Source organism: Urocitellus parryii, chromosome 5, assembly GCF_045843805.1.
Source record: "Urocitellus parryii isolate mUroPar1 chromosome 5, mUroPar1.hap1, whole genome shotgun sequence".
Taxonomy (NCBI): domain Eukaryota; kingdom Metazoa; phylum Chordata; class Mammalia; order Rodentia; family Sciuridae; genus Urocitellus; species Urocitellus parryii.
In genome coordinates, this window is record NC_135535.1 from 117,787,999 (window position 1) to 117,810,705 (window position 22,707).

General features: G+C 47.7%; 1 protein-coding gene and 1 non-coding gene across 2 annotated transcripts in view; one reads left to right on the forward strand and one right to left on the reverse strand.

The window, feature by feature from the left end:
- The window catches only part of B4galnt3 (beta-1,4-N-acetyl-galactosaminyltransferase 3), a 105,724-nt gene continuing 83,017 nt past the window's right edge, over positions 1-22,707 (reverse strand). Inside the window, exons 4-20 of the mRNA XM_026410981.2 lie at positions 22,144-22,239; positions 21,585-21,675; positions 20,730-20,830; positions 20,190-20,257; positions 18,906-18,984; positions 18,714-18,780; positions 16,028-16,171; positions 14,645-14,754; positions 13,609-13,709; positions 13,318-13,379; positions 11,377-12,157; positions 6,018-6,337; positions 4,866-5,019; positions 4,541-4,613; positions 3,468-3,621; positions 2,750-2,876; positions 1-284 (exon numbers count right to left, since the gene is read on the reverse strand). Of these exons, the coding sequence (XP_026266766.2) occupies positions 176-284; positions 2,750-2,876; positions 3,468-3,621; positions 4,541-4,613; positions 4,866-5,019; positions 6,018-6,337; positions 11,377-12,157; positions 13,318-13,379; positions 13,609-13,709; positions 14,645-14,754; positions 16,028-16,171; positions 18,714-18,780; positions 18,906-18,984; positions 20,190-20,257; positions 20,730-20,830; positions 21,585-21,675; positions 22,144-22,239 (2,637 nt within the window). The 3' untranslated portion in view covers positions 1-175. The remainder of the gene's footprint in view (positions 285-2,749; positions 2,877-3,467; positions 3,622-4,540; positions 4,614-4,865; positions 5,020-6,017; positions 6,338-11,376; positions 12,158-13,317; positions 13,380-13,608; positions 13,710-14,644; positions 14,755-16,027; positions 16,172-18,713; positions 18,781-18,905; positions 18,985-20,189; positions 20,258-20,729; positions 20,831-21,584; positions 21,676-22,143; positions 22,240-22,707) is intronic.
- LOC113198306 (small nucleolar RNA SNORA76) lies at positions 3,646-3,758 on the forward strand. Its single transcript, XR_003302826.1, has one exon. It is a non-coding gene; the product is annotated as a small nucleolar RNA SNORA76 (small nucleolar RNA).

Sequence of the window (22,707 nt, forward strand, 5' to 3'; positions counted from 1 at the left end):
AGTCTTGGCACCTGTCTCTGCATGAGGGGACAGCTCCCGGTGGAAAGGGGAATTGGCTCTGAGGCCTCTCGGGGCCTAGCCATCGCTTCTGCCCCCCTGCCCTCCCCTTCTCCAGCAGCGAGCAGGGGCGCTGGGGAACAACAGCAAGTCAAGGAGCTGCATGTGGCTCCAGGGACTACGGCATCTTCATTTGGCGTCGGTTCCACATGCCTCGCTTGGAATGGAAATGATGGAAGAAATTCCTGAGGGAAAGACGCTCCACTTCCAGGCCTGCTTGGAGGATCCTGAAAGAGGGAGGGGCAGGATGAGCCCACGGAAGCACACACAGCAACTGGGAAGCAGCTCGGGCCCCTGAGGAACTGAGCCTCTCACATCTGCGTCAGACCCTGTTCCTCCTTCCCCTGGTCACCTCCCGTGGAACGGAGGAAGTTGGGTGTAGTGGAAAGAGTGCGGGCTTTGAAGCCCAGCTGCTGGTGTTAGAATCCCAGCAACGTGTCTGGGCAAGTCACGTCACCTGTCAGAACCTGTTTGCTATCTTTAGAAAGAGGATAACAATTTTATAAATATATGTGCTATTTGCATCCATCATCTCTAGTCTTCACCACTACTTCCAACATACATACACATATACACACATATTATACATAATATAATACACATAAGTAGATATGATGGATGTAAAACACAGTTCCTGATGCCTAGTAACAGCAGTTCAGCTCACAGGGCACTCAATGGTAGTATCTGAGAGAGTCAAAGGGCTAGAGTTGGAGATTCTATCTACAGGCCCTGCCTCTGTTCTCTCTCTCTCTCTCTCTCTCTCTCTCTCTCTCTCTCTCTCTCTTTCAGTGCTGGTGATGGAACCCCGGGCCCCTTGCATCTCCAGCCCTCCCTGTTCCTTTTCTATTTGCATAGCCCATTGGGTGACCCTTTCACAAGGAGGCCTGCACTTCTGACAGAGCTGCAAGTAGCTGGAATTGGAAACAGATTCATTCTCTTTGGGCCTTACAGGAAGCAGGCAAGTTAAGAATCATGACAGACATCTGTGTCAAAGCACAAAGCCCAGCTGGGTGCACAGTGGCACACACCTATGACCTCAGAGACTGTGGAGACTGAGGCAGGAGAATCCCAAATTTAAGGCTAGCCCTGATAACTTAGGCAGATCCTGTCTCAATGTAAAATAACAACAGCTGGGGAGGTAGCTCAGTGGTACAATGCTTGCTTAGCAAGTGTGAGGTCCTGAGTTCTATCCCTAGCACTGCAAAGGGGAAAAAAAAAAAAAAGAAACGCCCCCAAAACAAGAACAAGAAGCCCCCCCACACACACACACAAAAAAACACACAAACACACAAAGCACAGCACAAAGATCAAGGGTGATAGTAACCACTATACTGGGCTTCCCAACTTTTGAGATCAACTTTGATCTAGTTTTCTGAGATCTGAGTTATCTGACATAACACCCCTCAACATCCCCCTTTTCACTTTCAGTTCTCTTGGCATTGTCACCTTCCATCTTGGGGGAAATCATACACAGGCCTAGTTTTTAAGCTTCTGACACTTAAATGGGAAAGATCTGGGGCAAGTTATTACCTACTCCTCATGACTCAGTTTTCTCCTTTGAAAAACGGAGAAAATTACACCTACCACACAGGGGTTTGGGGAGAGAGAAACAAAGGAACGTGTGAGTCACCTGCCAAGTACAGGTGCTCAGTGACTGGGGGCTGCATCTTGTCCCATCTCTCAGGAAGAAGTGCATGCCTCTGTCAAGGTCCCCTGCCCCAGGTGCTCCTGACTTTGCCCTGTCCTCCTCCTCCTCCAGTCACCCTTCCAGTAACTAAACCCTTTCCTCCCCCTCTTTCTCCTTTGCTCCTTCCTCTTAAGCTCAACTCTCAAGGTACCTCTTTCCTTCCCTTTCTCTTGGTAGCAAACTTCTTAAAAGAGGAATATCATGCAATTATAGGCAGCAACTTCCTCACTGTCCCTATGTTCCTTCCTCCCCTAAACTTGATGTCACTGCACATTTTTTTTTTTTCGGTTCCAAAGCTTGAACCCATAGCCTCATCAGCCTCATGTGTGCCAGGTACACACCCCAGAGCCACATCCCCAGTTCTCACTGCACAATCTGGCTCCCTGCTAAAACACTCGCTCCCAGCCCTCCTACCACGCCTACAGCCTGTACTGTGTTCTCCTATGTTCCCCTTCTTCTCTGAGGCTATTACCTCTTCTCTAAATCTCCTCCCCCACTAACTCCCCAAATCCCACAACCTCCTGGATATCTTGTTGTCCTTCAATGCTTCTTTTGTGAACCCCAAAGTCTTTCCTGACCCTTGGCCTGTGTCTCCCTTATCTATTTCCACACAGCCTCTGGCAGCTGTGGTGGGGAGATCTACCCAGTTTAGGGACGAGGCAGTTATATTCGCCAGAGCGCCTCACCTGGTGCTGGGAACATCACCACTTGAACTTTTACAGATCAACTGTTTTTGCTTTTCCTCTGACAGTTTACTGAGCAGTTTAATTGTCACAGCAGCCTTGTGACACAGACGGCAGGAGTATCATTCCTCTCTGCTAGCTTACAGAGTGTGTGTGAGGCAGTCACCTGAGAGCTTCCTCAGAACCCGTGCCTTTTACTTGTTCATGGGGAAATCGGCAGCCAAGGGGCCCAGCTGGGTGATCCAGCTCTGTTCCTTCCTTAGAGCACAGTATGGAATGCAATTCCAGCAGATGTCTTGGACGCCCTCCTTTCCCGAATCACCTGTCCAGCAGCTCCCAGTCTTCTCCACCCCAGCGGTCTCGGAACTCCTTAGTGTTCATGCCCCCGATTTTGTCTAGGTCTGACTTGTAGATGCCAAGCAGCCCAAATCCATTTACCTCCCAGTAGCCTGTGGACAGACAAGAAGCTCCGGGTGAGATGAGCCACGGTCAAAAGGAAGAAATGCAAAAGGCTTCTGGGCTGTGCTCTTAGAGGCTTTTCTGAAAGAGGGAGGGTGGGGGTGACTAAAGCTGAATGCTGTTTTAGCTGAACAGGTCCCTTGCCTGTTTGGGCAGAAGCCCTCTAACCAAGGTTAGGGTCCACCAAATATAGCACTGACCACAGGCTGGTGACAGGATCTGACAACAGCAGCCACACAACACACAGCTGCAGGTCAGTTTACTGCATTTTCCTCTTCCCACCTTCATATCCTCACAGGGGCACAGCACACAACACACATTAAATTTCTAATAAATGTTTGGCAAATGAATGAAGGGGAAGATGGGTGGGAAATGTTCACTGCTGCATCTCTGGCTGTGGCTGTCAGCACAGCTCGGGGCACTTCTCTCTGGATTGTCCGGAGGCGCAAAGGTAATGGTGGGGGGGGGCAGGGCAGGAAAAGAGGATGACGATGTTCACAAATATGACTGTTTCCAGCTCTGAGGTTGAGAACCAAGGCCACAAAGGTTTTTCCTCTTCCCTAGCTCAGAGCAGGGCTCACCCTCAGGCCACTGTGGGGTGGCTCCGCAATGCAGCCTCATCACCATCGGGGCAAAGGCCATCTTCCCCTCCACACAGTGCTTCCGGATGGTATCGATGACTCCAGCAGGGAAGTGGATATGGAGGTCGCAGAGGAAGATGATGCTGTGTGGGTCCTGGGGACAGAAAGGGCAGGGTCAGCTGTGCCTGTGCGTTGCATTGGGGATCAGGCTGCAGAGCCAGAGTACAGGCTTGTGCATGACTGGGGCCACCTGCCTCCCACTGGCAGCCCTTTTAACCAAGAGCTGCATGACCATGGAAGAAAAAAAAAGTAGGGGGAGGGTGCAGGGTCAGCAGAGGGCTGGTGGGAGGCCACTCTCTAGGAGAATCCCCAGGCTCTTCTCCATTAGAATGACTAACAAACTTGCACAGAACTAACCACTGGGCGGGTTTCCACACCACTGAGCATCAGAACAGAGTTCTTACCATCCAACAGTGAATTCTGACTCCCCCCAATTTTTGTGGGCTCTGAGGACTCTGGACAAATGCTCCATTGTCATTTGCTTAGTCCCACACTTGGCCTGGGCCTGCAGCATAGCAGGGAAAATGCTCCTGGCTACGCTTTGGATAAGTGTCCCTCAAAGATGCATGAGCTGAAGGTTTGGTGGCCCATCTGTAGCACTCTAGGAAGCCAGTGGAATGTTTAGGAGGTGGGCCTGTGTGGGGGGAGCTAGTGCCCTTAAAGGAGGTATTGGGACTCTGGTCCCTTTGTATCTCTCTTTTGTTTTCTGGCCACCAATAAGTGAGGAACGTCCTTCATTCCACAATGATGTTTTGCATCAACCCTGGACAAAAGGCAATGGGGCCAAGTGACTATGAACTGAAAGCTCTGAAACAATGAGATAAAACAAACCTGTCTTTCTTTTTAAGTTGATTCTCTCAGGTATTTTGTTGTAGTAACAAAATATGACTGTGGGACTAATACCAATGTGTCCCCATACCCTTCCCTTTTCAGGAGCTGACACATCTCAAATGCCTCTCTACCTCTTAACCAGTCTCTAATCACATCTCCTAAGCCCCCTACAGACTGATTACCTTCACCATATCTATGCCAGCCTGAAGTCCAGCTGAGCGTTCAAAGTTTCCACTGAGCTTCATATACTGGTAGCTGTAGGAAGAGGAGAAAACAGGGGCTGAGGATTAGGACTCATCTGCAGCGGTCCCCTGGAGGAAGAGGAAAGCTCTTCTTTAGCACAGAAGAGATGGAGTGTTCCTGGGATGGGGTTCATATCAGCAGGTAAGTCCTTGGGGAAAAGCTGGTGACTGGGTGGGACTTCTGGCTCTGCACTGGACTGAATAAAGCCTAGGACTTCAGGAAGGAGCCAGCCCAGGCTGTGGCCTGGTCAGGGGTCCTCCTCACCTCCGCAGCTTGGATCTCTTCAGAGCTGTCTCGATATCCATGTCCTCACTGCTATAGTCAGTGATGATGATGTTGAAGTGTGGGTCATTGGTGACTTGGAACAGGTTCTCCATGTCTCTGATGAACTGCTGCACCCAGCGTGCTTGGTTCTTCACTGCCCCGGTGGGCCAGGCAGGAAGAAAGAAACAGGTAAGTGAAAGACGATCATCTCCACTGTAAGCTCCAATGTGAGTCTGGAGTCCCCACTAGACCTTTGCTTAGGGAACAATGTGGCTATAGGAAATCATTTAGCAAGAGCAGAGAACCAAAGAGAGGGAGTGCTGACAAGTAACCTGGCCTCTCTATCCAGCTCCATGAACAACCTGAGAGAAGGCCCCTGAGAGAAGGCCTGGGGCTAGGGCTCATCATCAGCTCTCTCCTAGCAAACCATCAGACCTCTTTTCTGTCTATATTACTACCCTTCAATCCTTTCCTGCAATACTGTAATTCTCCTGCCTGTTATAAGTTTTCCCTTCTCATTACCAAAACCATGTGGGACCTGGCACAGTGGTGCACGCCTGTCATCCGTGTCACTTGGTAGGCTAAGGCAGGAAGGAGGACTGCAAGTTTAAAGCCCACCTCAGCAATTTAGCAAGGCTCTTGGCAACTTAGCAAGATCCTGTTTCAAAATAAAAAGGGCTGGGGATGTGGCTCAGAGTGGTAGGGTGTCCCTGGGTTCAATCCCAGAACCAAAAAGAAACAAATAAATCAGTAAAAACCACTCTAGGCCTGGGAATATGGCTCAGTTGTGGAGTGATTGCTAAGCATGCTTGAGGCCCTGGGTTTGAACACCAGCACTGAAATAAATAAATAATAATAAAGCCATTGTGTACAGTATCCTCCTTATCTTATTTAGTCAACAATCTCAGTTCATAATCACATCCAGTTCTGAAACCTAGTGTGAAAGAAAGATCACTGGCCTACAAGTCAGCACCTATTCTTAGTTAATTTACCAGTCATGTAACCTTAAGCTCATTCCTTTTTGTGTGTGGGAGGCTCCATTTCCTTAATTATAAAGTGTCTTCTTCAACAAACTCTTGGGAGATTGAATCAGAGAAAACAGGTCTGGGTGCTCATAATTATCATTAGGATCCCCACCCTCCTGGGGCTTACCAGGCACGACAAAGTGGACCACAGCTCGGTGATTCCATGAGAAACCCTGGGGCCAGCAAAGCTTGGGCTCTGGATCCCGGACATTCAGGACATGTCTCCGACGTCTGTGTGGGCTCCAGACCAGGCCCTGCAGATTCCGGGCCTCCGTCTCCTCCCCACCAGCTGGATCAATACCTTGCCAGCCTCGTGTGGACACGTACTCGGAGAGCCGCACCAGGCGCTGGCCTTGTTCTAGTAGTTCAAGCTCCAAGAGGTAGCGACCGCCACGTAACTGATCCTGACGCTTCTCCACATTCACGATGCGCTGCAGCTGGTACCTCCTGTGGCAGAAAAGGTGGGAGACATGAGTAATCCTCCCTGCACTGTGAAGGGAGCATGTGTGGTAGAAGCCCATGAGATCAGTTATCAGGAGACCCTGGGTTTTATTCTAGCTTTTCCATAAGCTAAGGGACCAAGGGAAGTTAGTTGCACAACCTCTCCAGGGCTCAGTGCCTCCATCTTTAAACACATACCTACTGAGCTGTGATCATCTCTAAGGTCCTTTATAGCTTAAACATTCTAAGTATCCAAGGCGAATATGAGGGGTCACCGTGATGAGGTTCCTTGATAAATTGACTCTAGTTAATAAAAATTCCTTGTTCAAATTAACATTCTGATAAGATATGTTGACTGGTTGGCTCAACATCATTAGTCACTAGAGAAATGCAAATCAAAATCACAAACAGCATGGTATTGGCATAAAAACAGACACACAGACCCATGAAACATAATAGAAAACCCAGAAATAAATCCAGGTATTTGCAGCCAATCAAAAGCAGCAAGAACACAAATTATCTAAAGGACAGTCTGTTGAAATAAAGGGTGCTGGGAAAACAGGATGTGCACATGCAGAAAAATAAAACAAAACTCCTATTTCTCACCACATACAAAAAAAATCAACTCAAAAATGAATCAGACTTAAGACCTGAAACTATGAAAACAGGAGTAAGCTTTAGGACATTCATCTGGGCAAATATTTTTTAGATATGACCCCATAAGCACAAATTGACAAATGGGATTACATCAGACTAAAAAGCTTCTGGGAGCCGAACCCCTGCCCAAGGAGTGGAGGAGGCAGAGTAGACCAATGCGGCCCCACTCCCAGAGGAGGAGAACGATGGTACTGCGGTCCCCCCATCTACCAATACGTGGCTGTTCTGGCCTGTTTCTATCTAGAGACAACAGCCAGGATGGGGAAGACCATCACCAAGGTCCCCACAGGCCTGGTTACACCAGAGGTGAGGTATTGGTAACCTGCAGAGACATTACAAAATTATAGTGTAGAAACTGTAATACCTAGGAGGAAGACACATGAACAACATGAAAAAACAAGGGAAGAAAATGCCCCAAACAAATCATGATGCTATAATAACAGAATCCATTGACAGCACAGGAGATGAAATGTCAGAGAAAAGTTTCTGGGATGGGGGTGTAGCTCAGTGGAAAAGCATCAGTCTAGCATGTGTGAGGCCCTGGGTTTGAACCCCAGCATTGCAAAAAAAAACAAACACAATGAGTGAAGAAACAACCTACAGAAAGGGAGAAAATATTTGCAACTTGTTCATCAATGAAAGTTTAACATCCAGAATACATAAGAAACACAAAACAACTCAACAGCAAAAAAAAAAAAAAAAAAAAAAAACACCTCAATAATATGATTTAAAAATGCAAAGATGACCTGAATAAACATTTCTCTCCCTCCCTGCTCTCCACACCCTGCCCTCTCTCTCTTTGCAGTTCTAGAAATTGAACACAGGACCTTGAACATGCAAGGTAAGAGCCCCACCACTGGCTATTTTATTTTGAGACAGGGCCTTGCTAAGTTGCCAAGGCTGGGCTCAAACTTGAGATCCTCCTGCTGTAGCCTCCTGAGTCACTAGGATTATATGCATGCATCACACCTGAATAGGGATTTCCTAAAAGAGGATATATAAAAGGACAATAAGTATATAAAAAAAATGTTCAACATCACTAATCATCATGGAAATGCAAATAAACAACAATGAGATATCATTTTAGCCTACCGTCAGGGCTGGGGTTATGGCTCAGCGGTAGAGCACTGGCCTAGCACATGCAAGGCACTGGGCTCGATCCTCAGCACCACATAAAAATAAAATAAAGATACTGTGTCCAACTACAACTAAAACAAAATATTAAATACAAGAATGTCTACTGTCAAAAAGTCATAATATAACAACAACAACAAGCTGTCCAGGATGTAGAGAAAGGGGAACTCTCACAGAGTCTTGGGAATGTAAATTAGTACAACCGCTAAAGAAAACAGTAGGAGATTTCTCAAAAACTCTAACTAGAACTACAATAGGATCCAGTAATCCCTCTACTGTGCATACATCCAAAGGAACTGAAATCAGTATGCCGAAGAGACAACTACATTCACATGTTTATTGAAGCACTATTCAACCAGCCAAGATATCAAATCAACCAAAATGCTAATCTTCAGATGAATGGGAAAATGTTGAATATATACAAAATTATATTATTCAACCATACAGAGAATAAAATTCTATCATTTGCAGCAACATGGATGGAAATGGAGGACCTATGTTAAGTAAAATAAGTCAGGCACAGAAGGACAAATACTGCATTTTCTTACTTATGTGTGGAAGCTAAAAATTGATCTCACAGAAGTAGAGAATGGAACAGTGATTACCAGAGCCTGGGAAGGGGATGGGGGAAAAAGTAGGGATGGAGAAGGATGGTTAATGAGTACTGGGGTTCAGTGGATAGAAGGAATGACTTGTAATGTTCTATAGCACAGTAGGATAAATATAGTAGAAAAAATTAATTAATTATTTCAAACTTGCTAGTAGAGAGGATTTTAAATGCTCCTAACACAAAGAAATGATAAATGTGGAAGGAGAGATATATGCCAATTTCTCTAATCATTATACACTGTATACTTGTATTGAACTGTCACACTATCCCATAATTATGCATAGTTACTGAGCATCAATTCAAATAAAAAATATGGCTGGCAGGGCTCGTGGAGTAGCTCAGTGATAGAGTGCTTGCTTAGCATGCTCCAGGCGGAGAGTTCAATCCCCAGCATCATCAACAACAACAACAACAACAAAAAGGTCGGGGTGCCAGGTTGTGGCTCAGTGGTAGAGTGCTTGCTTAGCATGCATGAAGCACTGGGTTCAATCCCTAGCACCATATAAAAATAAACAAATGAAATAAAGGTATTGTGTTCTTCTACAACTAAGAAAAAAAAAAAAAAGGCTGGGGATGTAGCTCAGTGATAAAGCACATGTTTGACATGCACAAAGCCCTGCGTCCTAGTAGTGTTGCCTGTCTTCCACTTGAGTCCACAAGTTCAAGACTAGCCTGAGCAACATAGTGAGACCCATCTCAAAAAAAAAAAAAAAAAAAGAAAAAAAGAAAAAGAAAACTAATAATTACTAATAATTACATGACTGGTGAAGAACTCAATAATTTATAATTACATTTAAGGAAAAAAAACATCAATAACTTATTACACATTTAATTTATTCATATAAATTATCTGGGCTAAGTAAAATTTATGACAAATCCATGTGTGAATTGGAGCATTCAGCATTTATATTTTACAGTAAAGTTTGTTTATTTATTTATTGAGCTGTGTTTAACTTCATGCATGTTAAGCAAGCACTCAACCACCTCCAACCTCTACAATATTAAACATTGTGGATTATTGGGAGAGGACTCCTAAATCACAACGAGATTCCATTTTGTTCCCATTAGATGGTTATTTAAAACAAAATAAAATGGAAAATAACAAGTGCAGATGAGGATGTAGAGAAACTGGAACTCTCACATGCTGCTGATGTGGCTGATTTGGAGAACAGCTTAGCAATTCCTCAAAATGTTAAACACAGAGTTACCACGTGACCTAGAGATTCTACTCCTAGGTGTACAAATACCCAAGAGGAATGAAACATGTTCACACAAAATTTGATACATGAATATTCACTGCAGCAATGTATCTGTAATAACCAAAAAGTAGAAACAATCCAAATGTCTATCAACTGATGAATGGATAAACAAAATGTGGTATATCTAATACAATGAAATATCATTCACCAGGACAGAGGAATGAGGTAACTGACATGTTCTATAACATGGATGACCCTTGAGAATATTTTGCTAAGTGAAAGAAGACAGATGCAAAAGGACACATATTATATAATTCCATTTATATGACATGTCCAGAATAGGCAATTCTATAGCGATAAAAAGTGCATTAGTGGTTGCCAGGGACTGGGAGGAGGGAGGAATGAGAAGAAACCACAAACAGATGCAGAGTTTCTTTTAAATCCCTTCCTTCTTTTAATTAGAAAAGTGTTCTTCCTATGTTGCCGAGGCTGGCCTCCAGTCCTGGACTCAAGCAATCCTCCTACCTCACCCTCCTCAGCTCCTGGGGTTATAGGATGTACCACAGCACTTGGCTATAAAAAAAGGTAATAAAGGTAATAAAAATGTTCTGGAATTAGTGGTGAAAATTACATAATATTGTGAATATACTTTTAAAACCAATGAATTGGCCAGGTTTGGTGGCAGAAGTCTGTAATCCCAGCTACTTGGGAGGCTACAGCAGGGCCAATCACAAGTTCAAGGCCAGCTTGGACAACTTAAATGAAATTCTGTCTTAAAATAGAACTCCAGGGGCTGAAGTTGTGGCCAGGGGTAGAGCACTTGTCTGGCATGTGCGAGGCCCTGGGTTCGATCCTCAGCACTGCATATAAATAAATAAATAGATAGATAAAATAAAAGATCTATTTACAAATATATATATACATATATCCATCCCTAGACATGCCTCATGACTGAGCCCTAACATATTTTTATTTAATTTTTAAATTTGAGACAGAGTCTCGCTAAGTTACTTAGGGCTTTGCCGACTTGCTAAGGCTGATCTGGAACTTGAGACCCTCCTGCCTCAGCAGCCACTGGATTTACAGGTATATACCAACATGCTTGGTTTAGCCCTGAGGTCTTAATTTGTACTTTTAGCCTCTGTTCTTCCTGTTTGTCTCTGTCTCTCTCTGAGGGAGGGTACCCTATCTACCAAGCCTTCTCTGGGGGCCTGGGTCAGATACCCAGGTATTTTAGAACCTGCCTGACTGGAACAAAGGACTGACTGGTGCCGATCATTGCAGGGGCAGGGGCCCTAGGCACTTGTCCTTCTTAGGAGCCTGGGTTGGGAGGGAAATTCCACTCTCTTGCAGCAGGGGCGCTTGCTACCAGCACTCAGGTCCCTGCCCTCCTGGTCAGCCAGCAGCACCCCACCCCTTGGCCCCAGGAAAGCCCTTTACCTTACCCCCGGCTCCTCTGGTTGAGCTTCTTCAAGAAGACCCGTGTGACCTCCAGGGCCTCCTGCTCTGGAAGCAGCAGATTGCCAGATGTGTTACAGTTCAGGTCAATCCAATCCGTCCTCAAGGCTTGGAAGTCGAGATTCCGGGCACTGAAGGTCTGGTCCCAGTTTACTACTGGGTCAAACACAGGGACATATTCGAACACCTCACTCATATCCTCTTCCTCTTCTTCTTCCCCCTCTTCCTCTCCCTCCGCTTGTCCTTCCTGGCCTGCAGCCGCCACCACTTCCTCCTCTCCATGCCAACCCCATTTTGGGGCCAGAGGCTCCATCCTGTCACCCCTTCTCTGCTCTGCAATGTAGGATTCCACTTGGTTCAGCCACTGGGACTGCTCTAGAGTTTTCTGGGGTCGGTCACCAGTGGGCCTGGGGCTCTTAATTCGAGGCAGGTTCCCAGGGGCCCGTTTGTCAGAATGAGGTGAATCTCGGCTGGGTTCAGGGGTAGGTTTTCTCTTCCTCCTCGCTGGTGACAGGACTGGGATGTCACTGGCCCTCACTGGGAAGGGACCAGTGGAGTTATGCTTGGAAATGGGAGCCGGCGGGGCCCCCCGAGGCTGAGCCAGGAGCTTCCGCAGGCTTCGGAGGCGGTAGTCAGTGACCTCCTGGCCGGGGACAGAGGCAACCATTTGTTTTCCCTCTCGTATCCTGGTCTCCTGGTCCTGGGAGGCAGGGGTCTCCTCTGCCACTTCTTCATACTGGGATTCTTCTAGAAGGTCCTCCTCAAAACCTGTTAATAATAACCATTCCTCATCAGAGTTTTCAACCTTTTCCCAAGAAGACAGAGAAGGCTGCTGCTGAGGATGCGTGTGAGACACCAAGGGGCTCCAGATGGGGATGGGATCCAGGCTCTGCCAATGAATTGTGAGACCTTGGGAAAGTTTTTCAACTTCAATTAACCCCAGCTTCTTTATCTGCATTAAGGCTCCAAAAATCCACCTCTCAGAGGGTGATTATGAAGACTGAGTGATATAAATGCATAAAGTAGGGTTGGGGATGTAGCCCAGTGATAGAGCACTTGCCTAACACGTGTGAGAACCTAGGATCAATCCTCAGCACCACAAAAACAAAAGTACACTAATAAAGTATATAAAGTGCACAGCAGGTGTCTGACCCCTTTTAGGACCCAATAAATGGTCTCAGACATGCCATACTCCCTCAAGAAGAAAGGCCATGCATGTCTGTAATCCCCAGCGGCTGGGGAGGATGAGGCAGGAAAACCACGAATTTAAAGCCAGCTTCAGTAAAAGCGAAGCAACTCAGTGAGACCCTGTCTCTAAATAAAATATAAAATAGGGCCCGGGATGTGGCTCAGTGGTCGAGTGCTCCTGAGTTCAATCCCTGGTACCTCCACCCACCAAAAAAAAGAAGAAAGGGCCTCTCCTTAGCAAAACTTCCCAAATGGTAGGCCAAGGATCGTTTTCCCCTCCAGTAATCCAAGTAATCTCTAGGGCTCTAAATCTCTGCCAGCTAACCCTAGCACGCTGTTAAAAACGGTGTCATTCTTCACATGTACCTTGATATGGAAAAGTTGAGAATGTTGTTCTCTATTCCCTTGGGGGAGGGGAGGGGTCAATGCAATTTGGATTTTTTCTTCTTCTTCTTCTTCTTTTTTTTTGCAGTACTAGAGACTGAACCCAGGTGCACTTTATCGCTGAGCAATACCTCCAGCCCTTTTTATTTTGAGCTTTGCTGAATTGCTAAGGCTGGCCTTGAACTTAGGATCCTCCTGTCTCAGTCTCCCGAATCACTGAGATTACCGGAGTGCACCTCTATGCCTGGCTGTGACTTGAGTTTTTAAGATCCTCAGGGGCAGGGCTGCATGATCTGAACCCCTACCATGCTTGCCCCTCCCAGCCTGACCCAGAAGCCTCAGCGGTCACTCTGTACCTGGATGCTTGGGCCCCTCCTTCTCTGGCTGGTCAATCTTGATGTACTCCTGAAAACTGAACCTGTAGGAGGAACAGAGATGTGGATTGCCTTCAGGTGCCATGCAGGCTCAGCTATCGGCTGGAATGAAGAAGGAGACTAGGGAAGGGGATGTGTGTGTGTCGGGGGAGGGAGGTACCCAGGAAGAGCTAAGACTCCTAGGACGGGGAGGGCACTTGGGGCCACTCTAGTCCAAGCAGCTCTCCTGGCGGGGAATAAGGCTACCTTCTTGCCCCATTCAGTGCCACTTACCTGTCCTGGTAGTAAGCATTTTCCTGGTAGAAACATTTATTGTGGGTCTCCATGTGGCTCAGGCGGGTATAGTCATTGGGATAAACAAAGGACAGATGAACCTGGGAGTGGAGAAAGCAGAAGCAGAAGGAAGAGGGTGGGATCCTGTTAAGGAACTAGTTAGCCGGGTTAGCCTATCCCTAGTTATCAAAATATAGAGCTCCTAGGGACCTGTCTATGGCAGGGAGCAACGGGCTACTCTGAATGAAACGTTTGGTTACACTGCCGGGGATTCTCCTCTACCCATCACGTCTCTCTCCTGGGTCCTCTGGACCTAACACACCCTTGAGTCAAGTTGTCTAGTCCACATTGCCTCATCTCCTCTTCTGGATCAAACCCCCCAGCTACAGCCAAATCCATCCCCTCCTTCTCCTGTAGCCTCTGAAGGTTTCCTGCCACCTCCTACAGTCCAAACAGCCTCTCTTCTTACTGACTATACTGCCTCCTTTGCCCTCCTTAGACGAGATCACTGCCGCAAAAAACAATTCTCAGGCCTCATGATGACTCTGACCACTTCCTTCCTGCCCCCATCTCTCTCACAATCTCACAGCTGAATATACAGTGTTCACTCTGCCTCTTTGGCCTCTAAATGGGCTCTAGGTCCTCATTGTTGATTTTACCCCAGTGCCTTATTGGAGCTTAACAAATGCCACTGACTGGCAGGCCAGTGGGACTGAGCAGGACAATGTGTGGCTCTAGGAGCAGGGACTGTAGGATGCCTCAGCCAGGCCACCTGACATCGTCACTGTAGCAGTTGGTGTGTGTTGGGGGGCGGGGGATCCTAAGGCACAGCACCTATTTGCATCCCCTGCAGAACAGTCTGTCTGGGTTAGTCCATGTAGAATGGAAGTTCTGCCTGGCCCAGGAACCTGTGGGACCATCCTGTCTGCTGGGATGGGGCCTTGGGAAACTGGGGAGTCAGCCTCAGGACCACCCACCCTAGTCACAGCCAATAATCCCTCCCCAGTCCTGCCCCAAACCCAGATCCAAGACTTACAAAGCGGAGGCCCTGGTAGCGCTGCAGAGGGAGCCCATCCACCAAGTAGCTAGGTTTGTAGGGACAATCAGGCAGGATGTGGCGGAGATGGGACTTGGGGATCAGAGGCACTGAGGACAGGAAAGGAAGAGGATTGAAGGCAGGGGATGAGAGCATAAATGGGGCTGGCTTAGAGCCATGGAGAAGGCACCTGGAAGAGAGTGAGGGCTGAAGTCCTCTGAGTAGCCACTTCTCAGTATTCACTGGTGTAGCTGTGAATCATGTCCATCAGCTGAGGCTACCAAATAGGCTGGCACCTCTCTCCAGGGGCAGGGGTATTCAAGGAACACGTTGGTGGCAGAGAACAGAGGACATGCAAAGCACAATGTGACTGTGGAATCAAGCACTGGCCTATCCTATAAAGTCACTAATAAGGTCTAGAGACTTTTGAGAGGCCACAAGCCACCCTAGTGCAGTACCAATAACTGGATTTCTTTTCATAGGTCAAGAATCCCTTCATCTTCCAGTTGTCTTTTCTTTATCCCTCCCCCCACTGGGGAAATGGGAGAGAAAGCATTGTTATCTTATAAAATATAAACACTACTTGGGATTAATTCTATGGTAAAGCATATTACTGAACCCAGGTGCACTTGATCGCTGAGGAATACCTGCAGCCCTTTTTATTTTGAGTTTTGCTGCATTGCTAAGGCTGGCCTTGAACTTGGCATCCTCCTGTCTCAGTCTCCCGAATCACTGGGATTACTGGGGTGCATGACTGTGCCTGGCTGTGACTTGAATTTTTAAGATCCTCAGGGGCAGGGCTGCATGATCTGAACCCCTACCATGCTTGCCCCTCCCAGCCTGACCCAGAAGCCTGCTCAAGGTCATGGGTTCCATCCCCAGCACCAAACAAACAAAAGTAATGCTTTCGTGTCAACATATTTCTCATTAAATGACAAAGAGTTGGAATTTTATTTGTGGTACAGGAAGGATGCATGGGGACTTCTGGATTCTGATTCTATTTCTTTTCCTGGGTAGTGGTCATACAGATATATTTGCTCTGTAATAATTTATAGAATTGTAAAATTGGACTTGGTGAGATCCTGTCTCAAAAGAAAAAAAATCTTAAAAGGGTTGGGAATGTAGCTCAGTGGTAGAGCACTTGACTAGCACGTGGCCTTGGGTTTGTTTATAGCAGCACAAAACAACAACAACAAAGAAATGTCAAATTGGATGTAAATATCTTTGTGCTTTCTTGTATGCATGTTCTATTGTATACAAGGGGGAAAGATCCTGGGACTTTTGGGATATTGTGGTAGAATGGCCCAGTCTCCTGAGTGTCCTCCATCAACACAGAGGGAACTGGCAGTGTGCTGCCTCCAGGTGGCATGTGGCCAGTCTTACCTTGATAGAGGGTGTCCCGAGGGTCAGGCCGAAGCATGTCAGCAGGAGGCTGCTCATCTCTGGCAAAGGAGTCGGAGGAGCCCACGTGGCTGGCTGCCGTCTGTGGGATGTGACCCACCTCATCCATCCTTAGGATGGTCTCATCTTGGCCCAGGGAAGAAAGAAGAGAAGGAAGCTGTGAGTCTCAGAAGAATCCCGCCTCCTTGCCTTTGAGGGACAAGGGAAGGGACCCTGACAGCTCCTGTATTCTAGAAGGTGCAGTCCAAGATGTGCTCTGTTATTTTTTCACAAAATGGGATTAATGCTATCTTATAGAAAGTTCCCATTATATTTATTTAACCAACACCTATATAGTATTTATTTTGTACTATTTCAAGTGTCTTACAAATATTCATCCATTTAATCTTCAAAACTACCATATGACTTAGGTATAGGTGGAGTATCCCTTATCTGAAATAGTGTTTCAGATTTTGGAGTTCTTTGGATTTTGGAGGATTTGCATACTTGAGCATCTCCAGTCCAAAAATCCATCAGGTGCTTAAAACTTTCAGGATTTCAGCTGTGTTTGTCTGTAATCACAGCAACTCAGGAGGCTGAGGCAGGAGGATTGCAAGTTTGAAGCTGGGCTGGCAACTTAGCAAGACCCTGTTTCAAAAACTAAAAAGGGCTAGAGATGTAGCTCAGTGGTAGAGTGCCCCTGGGTTCAATCACCAGTAATGCAAAAAATTAAAATAATAAAATGTTTTGGATTTCAGAGCACTTCAGATTTCACATTTTCAAATTAGGTATGCTCAACTGGTACTATATTTATTTCTATTTTACAGACTTCAGTATAAGAATCTAAGTCATTTGCCTAAGATCACACAACTGCAAGTGGGAAATCCCAGCTTGAACCCAGGCAATAGAGTTCTAGCACCTGTGTTATGAGGCCTCAAAGACTGCATGCAAATCAACAACCACAATGAGTAGGGCGCCCCCTAGTGTGAAGAACAGCTCCCAACAGCCAAAATAGGAGATCAGCCTCTGGTGTCTTTACCAAGTTCATGCATATTGACCTTTTCTGTTCTGTTCTGCTTTGTTTTTGCAATACTGAGGATTGAACCTAGAGGTCTGCAAATGAGCTTTCACCACTGAGCCAAATCCCCAGCTGACCTCATCTCTTTTCTAACCACACCACTTGGGGTCTGCTTGCTTTTCTCTGCCCTCTGTTTTTTTTTTTTTTGTCTTCAGCCCCAGATAGCATGATAGAGTTCTTCCTTCTACACCCACGGCTAGCTACTGTTGGCGCCCCTTACTCGTTCTTACCTGAACTTTGCTATGGGCCTCTTTCTTGGTTCACATTGAATCTGTGGATTCCAACACCCCTTCATCCTCTTGCCCTATCCCAGCATCTCATGACCTGTACCCTCTGCCCTTTGGCCTTCTACTTTGGTCACCAGCAATGTCCTCCACCAACCATGCCACCTTCTCCCATGAGCCCAGACTGTCCTGTTCTGTCTCCACCCAACACACTGACTTCCCACCATCACAACAGTTTCCCTGGGCATGCCTTTCCCATCCTCCCATGGGGTTCTAGACCTGCCTACTTTTCTTGCACCTGCCATGGAAGTCCACGGATTTGGCGGGGGGAGGGTGTTGCTGGGGAGGAAGCCCAGGACCTTGCGCATGCTAGGTAAGCACCAGAGAGCCACACCCCCCATATCCCACCATATTTATTTTTAGTGGGGTCTCCAGATACAAATCTTGATAAGGAAATGATAAGCAGTAAAAAATACAACTAAAGAGTTCATTTCCTACAAAGTTAAAGGAGATTACTGTTTCTTCTTCTCTTGCCTTGGCTTTGCAAGAACCAGGGTTGCAATTAAGGGACTGGAGTGAGATGTGGCGGCACACACCTGTAATCCCAGTGATTCAGGAGGCTGAGGCAGGAGGATCCCCAAGTTCCAGGCCAGCCTGGGAAACTTAGTGAGACCCTGTCTCAAAATAAAAAGTAAAAAGAGCTGGGGATGTGGCTCAGTGATATAGTGCCCCTGGGTTCCATCCCCAGTACCACAAAGAAAAGGAAAGTCCCTTATAAGATACATGATTTGTACATATTTTCTTCCATTGTGTGGATTCTCTCTCTTTTTTCAGTGCTGGAGATTAAACCCAGGGCCTCATGCATGCTAGGCAAGTGCTTTACTACTGAGCTATACCCCTAACCCCTCTTTTTACTTAATTTTTTTTTTCTTTTTACTTTTTTGGTACTGGGGATTGAATCTAGGGGCGGTCTGCCACTGAGTTACATTCCCAATCCTTTTTTTTTTTAAATTTTGAGTCAGGGTCTCACTAAGTTGCATAAGACCTCGCCAAGTTGCTGAGCTGACCTCAGACTTGTAATCCTTCTGCCTCAGCCACTGGGATTACAGGCCTGTGACACCATGCCTGGCAATGGCACTGCTCTAAAGAGAGTGCTCAGAGAGCTCCCAGCAGGATTTTACAGGGGTTGTTGACTCTGGAAAATGAAAGACCCCCTGACAGTAAGGTCCCTTAGGTTCTGCTCATTGCTTTGGACCTTCATACCATGTCCCAAGCACTTTAGCCCCTACCCCTCCCACCTCACCCTGGACCACATTCCCCAGGTGTGCCAAGCCCCATGCACGGGCACCCCAGCCCCCATTTCCGGTCCAGGGTAGAGCTTACTCACTTGTGAAGAGGGACAAGGAAGGGGAGTCAATTATGGTGAACTTGGCTCCAGGGTCATTCCTTCGCCACTGGGAAAGGAGAGAGGAGGTTGTGAGGGATTAGAGGTAGCTGGACTCTGGACAGGGTTCAAGGGACAAGAGCGGGGAAGTGCCAGGAACTGAGCCGGGGTTGGCAGGGAGAGCAGGGCACTCACCGCGACCTCCACGTGGTCGGTGCCCTCGTCGTTCTGCTTGTGCAGCACCTCAAAGTAGTACCTGTGGGAGGCTGAGAGGCTGGCAGAAGGGAGAGCAGGGAAATGGGGAGACCGAGCCTCAGTCCCCAGGTCACCACCCTCACCCCTCTCCCCTGCTCTGAGAATCCCAGCAGCCTGCCTTTTTTTAATCCCTGGGGTTAGAGGCCCCACCCTAGCACTTACTAACTGTGTGATCTCTTCTGTCAGTGGGTAATCATAGTCCTCACTTCACAGGATAACTGGGGGTCTCCAGCAGAGGAACAACTCGTTCACTGTTAGGAGCAGCCTGTGCCTGCTACTCTAAGTGCTTGACATATACTGACACCGAGTCACAAACTCTGGGTAATTTCTCAGAGTCTCGGAGGTAGTAAGCAGGAGTGGGGGCTTCGAACCCAGGCAGCCCTGCTTCAGAGTTCGAGTCCTTCGCTGATGGGCTGAATTCTACAGGAAGCACTCACTCTAACAGCTGGCACGTATTAAGAGCTCTTGGCAAGCCAGGTGGTCTTCTTTTCCCTTCTATTGTTTTGTTTGTTTTTCTTTTTTGGTGCGGAGGGTGGAACCACGGATCTGGCAGGTGCTCTACCACTGTGTCCAGCCCCAATTATCATTTTCAAGCCAATGCTTGTACAGGCCGCCAGGTGGTGCTCTGAAGTCGGGCCAAACCCTCCTTTTCAGCAGCACCTTAGATTCCAGCTATCATTGCTTTCCCTCCAGACTACCCAGGGATCTTCACCGCCAGGTGATCTGCAGTTCCCCAAAGAAATTCCCGGTTGCCCAGGCAGAGCCACCAGTCAAGGATGTCACAAGTCTGGGTGTTTCCAGGGACAAAGAAAATGGGAAGAAGGAGGGCCAGGAGAACGGAGACCTTTTCCAGGCCTGAGTATTACTGAACAGCTGTGTGACCTTCAAGAAGTCACAAGCCATCTTTGGCCTCAGTTTCCTCATCTGTAAAATGAGGAAGGACAGATCGAATGGTTTCAAAGACTCCAGAGAGTGTGGGTACCAGGGCACCCTGAGCCTGTGGAATAGGAAGGCTGGGATGGTGGAAAGTTGGGCTCTCTCACTCAGATGTGGCCTGAGCCATTAGGCACCTCATGATGTCCGTCGTGGGCTGGGGTGGGCTCACTCAATGGTAGAACACTTGCCTGATCTGTGTGAGGTACTGGGTTCATTCCTCAACACCATATTTAAAAAAAAATAAGATAAAGTTAAAAAAGAATATTTATTGTAACCCTCTCTACTCACCTTACTGGCTTGGAAATTTGACTTCGAAATTTCCCAAACTCTCCAGGGGCCGTCCATTCCTTTCCAGTCTAGAGGTGTCGGGAGAGAGAGAAGAGAAGGAAAAATAGAGAACACAATGAAGAAGGATGGGAGGTGATGAGTGGAGACGGAAGAGACGGAAAGGAGAAAAGCGAGAGGGAAAGAGTAAAGATGAAAGCGATAGAAAACAGAAGAGAATCAAGGAGGGAGGGGGCTGGTCGGCTCAGGGAAGGCACTTCCCACCATGGCTAGAAGAGGCCTCAAGCTGTCAGCCAGCTCAGAGCCGAAGTCCTGTCTCAGCACAGAGCTCAGGAGCCTACAACCCCAAAGACGTCTGTGCCTGGTCCCGGTGCAGAGATGGGCCTTCTCGGGGCCCCAGACTCTGACTCCTCACTCTACCCCTTTGTGGCATGGGGTAGGGTGAGAGCTCACGCTCCTCTTCACCCCTTCTTCACACCAGCGTTGCTCACAGTAATGATCCTGGGACCCCTGGGAGAGCTCCTGGGGCCACGGCATCCCTACCTTGCCCACACTGGCCAGCAGCTGAAGGCCTGAGACCTGGTCGTCACGGCTCAGCCAGAATTCAGCGTTGTCATCCGCAGCAATGGCAAACTGGATTTTCCCTGGGCAGTGGGGAGAGAATGTCCAAGTAAAAGCAAAGAAGGCATTGCATAGAGTTGAAGGTGTTTTGTTAGGACTTGATAAGTTCCTTTCAGGGGACTTGGTGCGGAGGCTTCCCTCTTTCTAGAGTGAGGGTCTCTACATTTTCTTCTTCTTCTTTTTTTTTTTTTTTTTTTTGGCACTGGAGATTGAACCCAGGGGCCCTTTACCACTGAGTTACATCTCCAGTTCTTTGTCATTTTTTTCCTTTTAATGAATTTATTTATTCATTTTAATTAGGTATTTTTGACAGCAGAATGCATTTGGATTCATCGTACACAATCTCAGCACAACTTTTCATCTGTACGTGATGCAGCATTGCACCATTGATGCAGGCATACATGGACCTAGGGTCATCGTGTCCATCACGCTCCACCACCCAGTCCTTTTTATTCATTTTTTAAAATTTGAGACAGGATCTCACTAAGTTGCTGGGATCCCAGGTGTGGGCTACCCTGCCTGGCTGGGGGGTGTTTCTATATCCTGGGGGCAGTGTGGAGATGGAGAATCCAGCTAGCTCCAGAATACAGACAGGGAGAGAGGCTGCAGCCCCAGGGGGATCTGGATGGGTCCTCGCCATGACTCGATTTCCCCTGTCCTCTGGTGAGGGTCCAGTCAGTCAACAGCAGGTTTATGTCCCCACTAAGGGCTCATGTTCTCTGAGTCCCCAGCAGAATTCTGGAACAGAAAGGAGGACGGGGCTTCGAGGTGCCTCACCATCAGTGAAAGGGTGCAGGTAGCCAAAGATGCGGAGGCCATAGTTGGTCCATTTGGGAGACACGGCCAGCTTCCTCAGGGTTGTGCGGATCTACGGGAGGAAAACGGAAGGACCCTAACTCAGAAGTGGGAAGAGGAAATTGAGCAAACTGATCTACTCAGGGAAAACCAGAAGGGGAGAGAGACGGACGGGACCAAGGGTGTGGCTTGGCCAGCAGAGCGCAGATTTCAGCTCCCACTTGCCTCTTCATTCCAGTGACCTTCTGCAGTGCACACCCTGCACAACTATCTGTGGTGGCTTTGAGTCAACTAGATTCTGAGCCACTAGGATAACTGAAACTGAAATGATGCCGAAGGTGGTAGAGGAATTGAAAGAATCCCTGGGAAGGAACAACAGAGGTATTCCTGGCAGAGGAAGGGAAGACCCACGAGATCAAGGGAAGAATGTGGACCAGAAAAGAATCAAAGGACGAGGAAGGAAGCAGAAGATGAGAGACAGGAACGGGGCAGAGGAACCGGGGTGGAGGGAGGCAGGCAGGGTTGCCTGGCAGGCACTCACGTGCGGGTACAGTGGGAAATGGAGGTTCCTCCTGAGCTGCTGGATGGAAGTGCCACACCAATCTTCAAACACGTGCAGGTTTGCGCGGCCACGGAACTAGACGTAGAAGAGGATGGTGGGTGAGTGTGAGCACCTGACCCATGTCCCGTGGCTCCACGACTCCAGGAACACGGAGAGGCCAAGCCAGGGCTCCTGTGAGGTGCGGCTCGTGGTCATGCCTCCGTTCCTATCTGGCAGCCCCAGCTCCTCTCAGGAACCGCCACAGTTTGGATCAGTGACACCCCCAAAGGCCCTGTGGTGAAGACTTGGTCCTCACTGATGGTGCAAATAGAAAGTGGTGGACCTTTAGGAGGTGAGGCCTCGTGAATGGAAGTTAGGTCACTGGGCATGTCCCCTTGATGGGAACATTGGGGCCTTGGACCCTTTCTCTTGCTTTTTGCTTCCTGGCTGCCACAAGGAGGCACGATTTTCCTCTGCCACATGCTCCCGTTATGATAGACTGCCTCACCACAAGCCCAAAAACAAGGGGCCAAGTGACATGGCCTGAAACCTTTGAAATCATAA